The sequence below is a fragment of the Hyperolius riggenbachi genome, chromosome 7 (genome assembly GCF_040937935.1).
Source record: "Hyperolius riggenbachi isolate aHypRig1 chromosome 7, aHypRig1.pri, whole genome shotgun sequence".
Classification (NCBI taxonomy): Eukaryota; Metazoa; Chordata; class Amphibia; order Anura; family Hyperoliidae; genus Hyperolius; species Hyperolius riggenbachi.
In genome coordinates, this window is record NC_090652.1 from 23,744,047 (window position 1) to 23,757,369 (window position 13,323).

The 13,323-nt window shown below is 41.2% G+C and overlaps 1 protein-coding gene across 1 annotated transcript; it reads left to right on the forward strand.

Annotated features, from left to right (window-relative positions):
- The first annotated feature begins 1,912 nt into the window (after nt 1-1,912).
- Nucleotides 1,913-13,037, forward strand: LOC137525420 (indolethylamine N-methyltransferase-like). The gene is made up of 3 exons (XM_068246498.1): nt 1,913-2,087; nt 11,831-12,038; nt 12,322-13,037. The coding sequence occupies exons 1-3, from the start codon at nt 1,937-1,939 to the stop codon at nt 12,743-12,745; spliced, it is 783 nt and encodes a 260-aa protein (XP_068102599.1). The 5' UTR covers nt 1,913-1,936; the 3' UTR covers nt 12,746-13,037.
- The last annotated feature ends 286 nt before the right edge of the window (nt 13,038-13,323 follow it).

Genomic DNA, 13,323 nt, shown 5'->3' on the forward strand with positions numbered 1-13,323 from the left:
TCTGCTGAATGGAGCTGCTGACTTTGAGAAAAAGTCGTCCTGTGTAATACAAGTAACTATGGGAAGATGGATATCATTTTAAAGCTCTCTTTCTCCTCTTTCTGGCGACACCTAAATCGTCACCCTACGCCTTTTAGTTTTCTTTATTTTCGCGATTGAAATTTCGGCCGCTGCAATTGCAATTGCGAAAATAGCGAAAACTAAAAGGCATAGGGTGGCAGTTTATATATCATTGGAAAGAGGAGAAAGAGAGCTTTAAAATGATATGCATCTTTCCATAGTTTCTGCACTGCTCGGAGTCCCTTCAAGCTTGAGAAAGGTTTCCTCCGCAATGTTGCTGTTGCTGTGCAATATGTCTATAATAAATGAAGAGCTTATAATACACTTTGATGGTGCCAATCTCTACCTTCTTCTTGATTTGTTGTAGGCCTTAGTGCTGCTGTGAGCCCCTACAACCAGGCACATCAGGTATGCAGTCTATTTTTACAAATACCACCTCTATATCCTCAGAACAGATAAAAACAGCCAGTACCTTAATTCTCAAATACTCTAGATGCAACACCCATTCGGGGGAAGTCACGTAAGCTCCTCTTCAAATGATATTGCACTCCAAGAAAGATTTCTTCATTTGCAGCTGATACTTCCCCTTCTGTTGGTACTGCTCCTCAGCCATTGGTACTAGTTTTGTACACATAACATGAGAATGTCCATTAATTCTATGATTTCGGCTACAAATTGAAGATCTGATTAAACATCTTCTGCTCAGGGACTTTAAAATCTCTCAGCAGTTGGCCCTTCTTTTAGTAGGTAAAAGATCTCTAAAAACCTTCAACCACTGGTATGCCACATTATGTTGGCCGCTTAATCTCTTACCTTTACTAATTGGAAAGCTGCTGACCAACTCTCGATCTCCAGACTGATGTCTTTGGTCAACTGAAACATTGTCTTAGACCATAAGATTAGGCGTAGAACTTCAGTTTCCCCAGTAATAACTTCTTCCTGTATGTATCCTGGTAGCAATACACTTCTTGATTTACTTATCTATAATTACCTATGCGTTAAGTAGCCACAAAAATTATACATTGCCTATTTGTTTGGTTAGATTTACTTAGTTCTCTGGTTTTATACTGTTAGATTGTGATGTCTCTTTTTAACGTCTTTTTGACTTCATGTTATCAGTTTCATTGTAAGCACTATTGAGAGGCTCTATAGCCCTCTGGGTTTCGATAGGTGGTCGGGTTTGACCTATGCTTCGTGGTTCCAGCCCACATTGGCCTTGTAAATTGGCCGCATGAATAGGGCGTTTCAGGAAATATACTCTGGGTACTGACAATTATTAAATATCATGGTCACAATGCAATGTTTGGTTGTACTACCCTCGCATTTTCAGATTGTACCACAGTGTATTGGTAGTTAATAGATCTTTATATGTATGCTGCTCATTTCCTCGTTTATATGTCTTTATACCCTATAAAGATTTATTATAATGAAAAAAAAGGAAAGAAAAGTATCATTTTACTTTTCGTAAACTTGTTTTTTTTTTTTTTTACTTTTGTCAATTTTTATCAAATGTTTTCCTGGATTTGAGCCTTATTCCTACACATAAATTTTAAAAACCTAGCAAATGTAATACTTTATTTTCTTCTTTTGTTTTGGAAGGTTCTTCCTGTGCCTAGAATGCACAAAATGCAGAGTATAAACCATCCGTTGGAAGACATGAATATTAAATCATTTACTTTGCATGACACAGATCATTAATCACAGCTCAGACAGCTGAATGAATGGGACTCGTGTTTGTAACAGTTATGAATAAATATTGAACCACATGCTCATCACAGGTATAACAGCCCGGTTCTCTAAAATAGCTATAAAGGGAACATCAAAGTCAGATAACTATAGTTGAAAAAAAAACCAAAGTGAAGAAGTTCCTTCCAGGATGGATTGTGGACCAAAGAAGATTTATCATAAACATGACTTTGATTCTAGAGCTTTCCTTGAAACGTATTGCTCGGACAAGCCAGACATGGCTTTTGCAGAAGATTCTTTAAAGTTCCCGATGACGAATTGCCATTACGTGTTCAGCTCTGGTACGTTCATAACAGCAGATGTTCCGTGTGTGATAAATACTGTAAAGGCTATAGCTGTTAGCGTTAAAAAAAATAGTTTAGTCCTGTATGTAGTAAGCTTTTTATTATATCTCGTCTGGACTATTGTAACATACTACTTTGTGGACTACCAGCTAACAGAGTGGCACCGCTCCCGTCGGTACTGAACTCAGCTGCTCGTCTCATTCATCTTTCTTCTCGCTCTTCCTCTGCTTCTCCTCTCTGTCAAGCTCTTCATTGGCTGCCAATTAACTAGATTACCCAGTTCAAATTCTTAGCTCTAACCTACAAAGCTCTCTACAATCTCTCTCCTGTGTACATCTCCTCACTAGTTATCTATATACCAACCAAACAGCAATCTCAGATGCGCACATGACCTTCTATTACCCCCTTCTCGAAATACCTCCTCTTCACATTCACGTATTCAAGATTTCACACGTGCTTCCTGGAATCCTCTACCACAACTCATCCATCACTCCCCAACCTTTGATATTTTTAAACAGTCCTCAAAACTCACTTTTTTCGTCAAGTATCCGCTCTACCTTAAAGAGGAACTCCAGTGAAAATAATGTAGTAAAAAAAGTGCTTAATATTTACAATAATTATGTATAAATGATTTAGTCAGTGTTTGCTCATTGTAAAATCTTTCCTCTCCCTCGATTTACATTCTGACATTTATTACATGGTGACATTTTTACTGTGGGCAGGTTATGTAGCTGCTCCTAGCTGTTTTGGCCATTGGAGACAGCTGTAAACAGCTATTTCCTGTCTGTGAACCTTGTTACATAACAAACTGCCAAAAGTACCGCGGTCCCAGAGCTTCTTGTGGGAGGGGTTTCAGCACAAAATCAGTCATACAGCGCCCCCTGATGGCCTGTTTGTGAAAAGCATTATATTTCTCATGTCAAAGGGGGTACCAGCTACTGATTGGGATAAAGTTCAATTCTAGGTTGGAGTTTCTCTTTAAGCCAGTTCACCTGTTGACCTCTGGCCAAGTTGTACTTCCTACCAGATAATCTAAAACTCACTGCCTCTAGATATGAATATTATATACTACCTCTCCTCTTGTTTCCCCACATTCCTGTAAATTGTAAGCTTGCAAGGGCAAGGCTCTCTTACCCTTGTGTGTTTTGGGTTTTTAAAACCCATTTATTCATATTAATTATGTCAATGTTATTACCAATTCTGTACTTTGTACTGATTCTGTGTTTTGTACACCGTAGTATACCATTGTCTGTATTGTTTTGTGCCCCATGCTTGTTTCTTAGTTTGTACATCGCTACTGAATATGTTGATGCTTTATAAATTCTTAATAATAATAATAATAATAGTAAAAACCCTTAGACTGCCAGTTTTCTTATTGAATAAGCTACATGCCGTTGCCATCTATGTTTGAACTGTGTTTGTTAAAGGATACCCGAGGTGACATGTGACATGATGAGATAGACATGTATGTACAGTGCCTAGCACACAAATAACTATGCTGTGTTCCTTTTTTTCTTTCTCTGCCTGAAAGAGTTGTTGACTATGGTGTAACCCTTACTGATAAGAAATTCAAACTATAAAACACTTTCCTAGGAGAAAATGACTTCTGAGAACAGGAAAGAGATAAAAAGGATCAATAGTTAATAGATTTTAGATCTGGCATACTTTAATGAACGTGTCATTGAGCAAAAACAATAAAACAATTCAAAATTAAAAAGTACATTTAAACAGAAAATAAATCTGTGGAATATCTTAAAAAGTCATTTTTAGGAGAAGGAAGATAGATACAATCATTTATTTCATTAGTTTATTTTTGCCTTGGGTGTCCTTTAAATTTCTTGCCCAAATCTACATGTAGCAAAATCTACATTGGTCAGTATGGATGTCCTTGAGGTGCAAATAAATTTGAGATAGCAAATTATGCTTATTATTACGACACAGAGTTATGGTCATTATTATGAAAATCTATTTTAAAATGGGCTAATCAAATATTGCAGTGAAAGCATTTGACAGTTCCATTTTCAAGCTGCATAGATTTTCAGAAATATTTGTATAATTCTGAATCATCTTAGAATTATTTGCATATTTCAAGTAAAGTAGAACGTTGGCACTGAGCCAAAACTTCATACTAAACACCTTTTAGACGTTCGTGGCAAAGGACTATAGAGTAACGAGAGCACCTGAAGACATCCACTCCCACTGTAGGCGGAAGTACTAAAATGCCTTTACGTGTCTGGGATATGGATGGAGAAACACAAAAAATATATGAACACCTGTGGCAGTCTGAAGGCTAGCTGTGTTAACAGTAGTTTCTCAAAGGATTAACTTGCATGATTGATTCGAAAGCAGGAAAAAAAGGGCGCCGGTGGCTAGTTGTCGCAGAAAAAGGCGCCCAATAAATATCATTAACAACATTCTTAGAACGTTAACGTTTTTAAAGTATGTTATTGTTTTAGAAGCTTGCAACGTTATAGTTTTTGTCATATTATTTTGTTTGCATGTACAGATTTTACGTTATCAAAGATATTATTGTTTCTATGTGTAAAAGGGTGTTTTTGCAGGGAGAGTGGTTAGGGTTAGGCACCACTAGGGGGTGGTTAGGGGTATGCACCACCCAGGGGGCAGTTAGGGTTAGGCACCACCAGGGGAGGCAGGGTTAGGCACCACCAGGGAGTCGTTAGGGATAGACACCACCAGGGGAGTAGTTAGGGTTAGGCACCACCGGGGGGTGGTTAGGGTTAGGCACCACCAGGGGGGTGGTTAGGGTTAGGCACCACCAGGGGGGTGGTTAGGGTTAAGCACCACCCGGGGGTGGTTATGGTTCGGCACCACTGGGGTGGTGATTAGGGTTAGGTGCCACCAGGGGAGTGGTTAGGGTTGGGCACCACCAGGGGAGTGGTTGGTTTTAGGCACCACCAGTGGAGGGTTCTGTGTGAGAGTAGGGTTGGGTTAAGCTGTATTGTTGAATTACGTTACGATTTTTAACATTAATATATTTTTGTTATCAACTCCCATCTGTTTTAAAACTGTAATTATCGTTTACCAATTTTGTTAACAATGTTTGTCATAATTGAGATTTTGTTATCCACCGGGCCCATTTTGTTATCCAGCCAGGCCCTTTTTTCCTGGTGCCCTTTTTTTCATGCACGCATTGATTCATTTTGTCAGATCTAGTGTTGGGCGAACAGTGTTCGCCACTGTTCGGGTTCTGCAGAACATCACCCTGTTCGGGTGATGTTCGCGTTCGGCCGAACACCTGATGGTGTTCGGCCTTTTAAGTTCGGGTTCGCCCCGAACTTCTAATGGCCGCCGAACAGGGCCGAACAGGGCCCCTGTTCGGCCGAACAGGGCCCTGTTCGGCCGAATACTGCCCCCCTATGGGGTCGCAGGCATAAGGGGGGAGCATGCCCCGATCGCGGGGGGGGGGTCGGAAATTCCCCCCACCCCCTCCGCTAGCGCTCCCCCCTCTGCCCGCTTCCCCATACAAAAGTTTAAGCAAAGTACCTGTAGCGGATGGCCTGGCAGTGGGCGGCACTGTGGAGTGAGGAGGAGGAGTCCGGAGAGTGACGAGTTGAGGGAGGCCGGGCAGCGGGCGTGAGGTCAGAGAAAGGGCGGAAGTACCACAAGGGTACTTCCGCTGAACCGCCCGCTGCCCGGCCTCCCTCAACTCGTCACTCTCCGGACTCCTCCTCCTCACTCCACAGTGCCGCCCACTGCCAGGCCATCCACTACAGGTACTTTGCTTAAACTTTTGTATGGGGAAGCGGGCAGAGGGGGGAGCGCTAGCGGAGGGGGTGGGGGGAATTTCCGACCTCCCCCGCGATCGGGGCATGCTCCCCCCTTATGCCTGCGACCCCATATGGCCCCCAAAAGCTGGATGTTCGGAAAGTTCGGGGTTCGGCCCGAACATGCCGAACATCTCGGCCATGTTCGGCGAACTTTCCCGAACCCGAACATCCAGGTGTTCGCCCATCACTAGTCAGATCATGAGCATACGGACTCTGCTTCCAAAATGTTACCTACACTAATGTAAGAATCATACATAATCTATTTAATAACCACACCATCACCATCACGCCAGAAGACAAAAGAGGTCGGTATGTTTGGAATTGATTCAGAATTTGCAAACACGTTCTCAATAAGTTAAGATTTGACTTAGAATTTTCACTCTTTCGTTTAGACCTTTTGCATCCATGTCCCTTTATCATGCTATGTAGACATTTGTTTTGTTATGTGTGAAAATTAGAGTGATAAATGACTACTGAGCATGATTGTAGGACATGAATGCGAAAATTCGAAGTAAAGTGCAAAAACTATGAAACTGTGAAACTAATATATGAAAAAGAATCATTACATACAAAGCAAGATATTTCAAGCCTTTATTTGTTATAATGTTGATGATTATGGCTTCCAGCTTATGAAGAAAACCCTAAAATAAAAATCTCAGACCATTAGAATAGTGTGAAAATGTTCCATATTCTTGGGTCAAACTGTCAGACTTTAATCAGATAATTCATCCAAAACACCTGCAAAGGTTTCCTATTTCATATATTACTTTCACCTTTTAAAGGAATACTATCAATACCCAAGTGTTCTAAAATGACAGTGTACAAATAATGTCTAAGTAGCTGTGTAAACATTTTCTTAATTTTCATGTTAAATATCAGAGGCAAAAGCTTTAATTCATTGTGTGCAGATTTTAGCTATGTTTGGAATGTCTCATTTGCAGAGGTATGAATCTGTATGAATATCTGCATCCTGACATGCTAAGAACAGTGTAAGATTGAAGCAGATTATATGAAAACAGGTATCAGGTTTCACACACTACAGTATTACAAATGTTTATGTTGCACATAAGATACATTTCCTCTGCTCTCTGTGAGAGAAAGCTCTGCCTGTCTCTGACTGAGCTTTCTGCACACATTGGGCCTGATTCACAAAGCGGTGATAACTAATTTATCACGCCTAAAAGACTATAGGCGTGATAACCTTTGCACCGCTGAGTTAGCACCGCTTTGTGCTGGTTATCGCGCGCAAAGTCCCGCGCGCAAAGTTTTGCGTGCTACCCATAGGGTTTAATGGCTGCATCGCGCGCACTGCACCGTGCGCCGTGCACGCAAAACTTTGCGCGCGGTAATTTCGTGCGAATTTCATTTTATCACGCCTAAACTGAGTTTAGGCGTGATAAAGGGCTTTTCACAGGCGTGCAAACACTTTGCACCGCTTTGTGAATCAGGCCCATAGAGTTAATGATGCACGGTGAAGGGAAGTCCCCCCTCCCTTCATGGCTGAGTCTGCCGTCAGAATTTCAGCAGACTGCCATCAGAAAAATGTGAAAGGAATTAGATAACAGTAATCAAACAGATAAGCAGTGAAATGTATACACCAGTACTTAGCAGCACTTCCCAAATATTTCCTATCTCAAATGAAAAAAAACATGTTAATCGATAGTGTCCCTTTAAGTTGAAATAAATGAACTTTTGCACGCTAGTCTAATTTTTCGAGTTTCACCTGTATGTACAGAAAGGCAAAAGTAAATTGACAGGGATCACTCACTGCAAAAACTGGACCATGACCCCATCCAGGAATTCACAAAAAATTAAAGGATGTCTACCTAGCCATCTGCATTGAGAACTCAACAGTGCACTGCCAGTGAGTCCGCATAATGACAATTTCTACAAGTTGTCAAAAAATAAGCAAGGAAACCCTGGCAGATTCAATATAGCAGGTATGCGTACAGACAAGACCAAATTTAATCAGTGAACTCCTCCCCTCACTAGACAATACTGCAATCCAAAGTTCAAAAATGCAGGTACGGTCCGAGGAAGGAATCCACATTATATGGGGGTTCAAAGTGACAGTATCACAGATATTTAGGAAGTTTTTCCGCGGTAAACGCATAAACAGTAGAAGTGCAGTTTTCATATTCTATTTAGAATAATTTTTCAGCACTTTGCAATTGAAAAAGTACCAAAAAGTAGGTAAAAACATACTATCAAATTTTGAAGGGAAACTTCAGCCTAAACAAACATACGGTCATTAAGTTACATTCGTTATGTTAATTAAAATAAATAGGTAATATCGATTACCCACCTTGTTTTAAAAGAACAGGCAAATGTTTGTGATTTCATGGGGGCAGCCATCTTTTTCATGGGGGTAGCCATCGGTTTGGTTGAGAGGAGGTGACAGGGAGCATGAGACACATGTCCTGATCACCCCTCCCAACTGCTTGCGCTAGGCTTCAAATCTCAAATTCAAAATAAAGAAAAAACTAATTTGCACAAAAACAGCAGAAGGAGTACAACAATATCAGAAATCCCATCATGCTTTGCACAGCATCAGGGGAAAAATGCCTGGGCAGTTTTCTTCTGTGCAGCTAAAAATGAGGCTTGGGTAAGAAAAACAAAGTTCTGATGCTGTGAAACTGTTAAAGAAACACCGAGCCTTTACAGTGCTGATAAGTAGATTTTTAGTCTGGAGGTTCACTTTAAGTAATTTCTTGCTTGTTGGTGATTTAATAGGCATTGTATTGACACATTTGAAAATATGACTTAGGAGAAAACACAGGGGAAAATATTAATTGCATGTGTGCCCACAAGTTAGTTGCTCCAATCAAAGAGGCTGGCTGCATTGAATGTGTGAGTGAGTATATCAGTGACCCATGGGATGCCCTATAGCCCACGGGTAGCACCTGGCCCACAAAGCTTTTTTCTAGCTCCCTAAAGTATTTTTACTTCATTGCTAAGTGCGGCACTGACACCATTCGGTACTCACCACTTTGATCACCTCCACATTCCATGTGTCCTTGGTCATTTGACAGCACTATAAAATAGGATGGCTGCCTGTCACATGTCACTGCCTCTGCTGCCTAGCTACCCCAGGGGTGGCACCATTTGGTTAGCTCTGAAAATGTAACCAGTAAGAGAACACTTTCCACAGATGACCATGGGCATATGCAATAGAACAGAGGCATGGTACATACGCTGATGTTGCTGCTGCCTTCACCCAATTAAGTAAATTTATTCTAGAAAGTGGTAAAAAAAGGTTTCATGGGTCAGATGAAGCTCACAGGCTATAGTTTGAGGACCTTGGCTGGTTCCTGCACAGTAAAGTGCAGTCTTCTAATTTGTATCCTGGCTGCATCTACCATCTACCTCCTCCCCCTGACAATTTGCTGCTGCTTCTCTCTTCTGGTAATAGACACATATCGACTTGCATTTAACCTCAGCTGTCATGTCACCTCTCGTCATTCTAATCAACCTCTCAACCTCAACCTCTCATGTCCCCATTTCAGGCCCCACACTAGCAACTCACTCCATATACCATAAATCCTCCAGTCTACCATGTCAACTTGCTTGACCCCATGGGTTTTCATGGCCAAAGAGCTGCATTCAAGCCATACATTGTCAAGTGTAATGCAACCCGTCGGATACAGTGTTGTAAAGATCACTGCCACTGGACTCTAGAGCAGTGGAGACATGTTCTCAGAAGTTACAAATCATACTTCTCTGTAATCTGATGGACAAGTCTGCATTTGGCAGATGTCATGAGAACAGTACTTTCCTGACTGCATTGTGCCAAGTGAAGCTTGGTAGAGGAGGTTATGATGTGGGGTGGTTTTACAGGGATTGGACTTGGTCCTTTGAAGTCTTCAGGATACCATGACATTTTGGACAATTTCCTGCTCTCAGTTTTATGGAAATAGATTGTGGATGGGCCTTTCCTATTCCAACATGACAGCACACCAGTGCAAAGAGCAAGGCCCATAAAGACATGCATGAATGAGCGTGGTGTGGTGTAACTTCACTGTAACTTCACTGACCTGTATGGAGCCATGATCTCCATCCTATAGAACAACCCTGGGATGGATCAGACTGGTGATTGTGAGCAGTGCTTTCTTGTCCAACATCAGTGCCTGACATCAGACACAGACAGAGAACATTTATATCGCGCTTTTCTCCTGGCGGACTCAAAGCGCCAGAGCTGCAGCCACTAGGATGCACTCTATAGGCAGTAGCACTGTTAGGGAGTCTTGTCCAAGGTCTCCTACTTAATAGGTGCTGGCTTACTGAGCAGGAGGAACAGAGATTTGAACCCAGGTCTCCTGTGTGAGAGGCAGAGCCCTTAACCAGTACACTATCCAGACACTTTAACATCACAAATTTTCTTCTAAAAGAATGGTAAAAATTCCCATAAATAAACCTTCTGGAAAATCTTCCATGTTAATTCCATATTAAAGCCTATGGATTAAGAAGGGGATGTCATTAAACTGCATTTGTGTAGAAGTGGACGTGACCCGGAGTGCCCATTTAGTTAGTATTGATAGTATCCTGAGTACCTTCCTCTGGGCATTGTTCCCAGCAAAGGTTAGAATCATGCTCAGAAAACTGTGGCTTGTTCCTGTTCATTTTTATAGATTTTTTCAGCTGGCCATGTGACAGGGCTGGAGTCCTACGTGGAGGTAATTGTCAGCTTCCTATCAAATCTCTATCATATTAGGAATAGCAGTACTTGCCCTGCATTGGTACAGTAGAGTGGGCACCATAGGTCACGTAGATCACACAGGAGGTTTGGTGAAGCCACCCAAGGTGTAAGCAAAAAATGGTGTGCATGAAAAAGGGCGGCGTAAAAAAAGGGCCCAGTTGGATAACAAAATGGCGCCGGGGGATAACGAAATCTGATAACGATAAACATTGTTGTCAAACTTGGTTAATGATAAATACCATTGTAAAAACAGATGGAAAATAATAACGAAAATATATTAACATTAAAAATCGTTACGCAATTTAACAATACAGCTTAACCCAACCCTACTCTCACACAGAACCCTCCCCTGGTGGTGCCTAACCCTAACCACCCCCCTGGTGGTGCCTAACCCCCCCCCAGTGGTGCCTAACCCTAACCACCTCCCTGGTGGTGCCTAACCCCCCCAGTGGTGCCTATCCCTAACCACCCCCCTGGTGGTGCCTAACCCCCCCCCAGTGGTGCCTAACCCTAACCACCCCCCTGGTGGTGCCTAACCCCCCCCAGTGGTGCCTAACCTTAACCACCTCCCTGGTGGTGCCTAACCCTAACCACCCCCATCCCCCGGTGATGCCCAAAACTAACCGCCGCCCGGGTGCTGCCTAACCCTAACCACTCCCTCGGCAGAAACACCCTTTTACACATGGAAACGATAATATCTTTGATAACATAAAATCTAAACATACAAACAAAATAATATGACAAAAACTATAACGTTGCACGCTTCTAAAACAATAACATACTTCAAAAACTGTAATGTTCTAATGTTGTTAACGATATTTATCATGGCGCCCTTTTTTCTGCTTTGTTCGCTGTAATAACAATATTTGCATTAGAGTCTATGGTGGCGCCCTTTTCATCCACCCTCAGACCGCCACCCTTTTTTCCTGCTACCAAAAAATGTTTGTATGGCAATTTGAGACCGGTTCTTTTATAGGCCTACTGGAAGAAACCTAGACTTTCCATTTAGCTAACTTTTAAAATCTGTTATAGTCAAATGCATTGACTTTCTTATCGTTGAATACAAAGTCATAGAGAAGGGTCTAGTAGGAACCTTGCTTATACCAACATGGTGCTACCTATGTCGGTTCAACCTGCAAATGATTGTTGTTATTGCTAAAAAAATGAACAGGTTGCAGGTACATTTAAATCATTTCAACACCTCCACGATTATTATGTATTTTAATGTGTCATTTTTTTTCCTAACAATCCTGTAGGTTTTGTGAAGGGAGATGTTTTGATTGATCTCAGTGTCGGTTCCCTCATTCATCATCTTTATTCAGTTTGTGATATCTTCAAGGACATAATTATACTGAAGCTCAATGAGAAATGTAACATGGAGACAAGCAAATGGAAGGACACTCGCACCGGGGCTTTTAATTGGACACATGCATCAGCCCATGCCACCAAATTAGAAGGAAGGAGGTGAGGTGTCTCCTAAAAGTCAACCTTTGAAGGCTTCACACCCATTTCTCTATACCAGTTGAGGGGAGTTAGGTGTGGAAGAAGCAGAGTCCTCCAGAAGCTCAAAGGATTCCAGAGAAGGGGTATTAGATGGTGAAAGGAGCAGAGTGGAGAGAGAAGTCAAATAAGTGAAGTCAAGGTTGCATGTCATAGAGCAGTGCCAAGTTCAGTCAGTCCAGAACAGGCTTCTAAGTTCTACTGTGTTGCAATTTTTTGTAAAGCCTATGTTTTTTCCCCTCTTCAGTGCCCAAACACAGGACAAGGATGAGCAACTGAAGACAGCCATCAGTCACGTCATATCTTGTGACTTTGATAATGAAAATATAACTTATCCTGTTGTGCTTCCGCTTGCCGACTGTGTCACCTGTGTAGGGATAATGGAAGCCATCAGCAAAGATGAAGATGATTATATGGGGAACCTGGAAAAAATCTCAAAGCTGCTGAGACCTGGAGGCCACCTGATATTAGTCGGGTTACTAAATGCATCTTACCTTATGGTTGGAGAAGAGAAATTTCATGTTTTTGAATTTGATGAAATCTTTATGAAAAATGCCCTCAGAAAGCTGGGCTTTGTTGCTGATTATTGTGCAGTGCAGAGAAAGAGTAACGCCAGCAGCCTTAGTGATTATAAAGCTATGATGTTTATCTCAGCTTGCAAGGCCAAGTAGATGAAGATAGCTGCCTACTTTCATCTCAAAACATGTGCTTGTGTGCAGCTATCAAACTTTTAACCACTTGTCCACTACAGGTTGTGTTCCCCTTATAAACCAGAGTAACTTTCACACTTCAGTGCTCCTCCCATTCAATCATAACTTTATCACTACTTATCACACATAAACTATATATACAGTAGCTTGATTTTTTGATACAATTGGGGCTTTCTTTGGCTTGTACATTTTTTTTGTAAAGAATTACTTTATTTTAAAAGCATTTTAATAGGAATTATAGTTTTAAAATAATATGTGTGCCTGTAGATAAAACCCTCAATTTGTTTTGCCCATTTGTCACAGTTAATACAACATTTACATTTTTCCCTAGTAAAATGTATGGAGACTATATTTTATTTGAAAAAAAAATACATTTTTCCACTTTGTGTTTGTTTCTTTTTCAATGTACCTTATAAATAATTACAAGCACTAATTTGCAAAAATAACAATACTATACCCTCATCATGAAAAACATATATACACAGCTAAGTCCTTAACATAACAATTTTTCAGTCTCTTTTTCAATTCAGTCACTTTGT

Excerpts from the sequence above, each read along its gene's own strand:
- LOC137525420 (XM_068246498.1), top strand. The coding sequence starts at position 1,937 with ATGGATTGTGGACCAAAGAAGATTTATCATAAACATGACTTTGATTCT. Across the intron at positions 2,088-11,830 it reads CCATTACGTGTTCAGCTCTG|GTTTTGTGAAGGGAGATGTT; the intron begins GTACGTTCATAA and ends ACAATCCTGTAG. Across the intron at positions 12,039-12,321 it reads ACCAAATTAGAAGGAAGGAG|TGCCCAAACACAGGACAAGG; the intron begins GTGAGGTGTCTC and ends TCCCCTCTTCAG.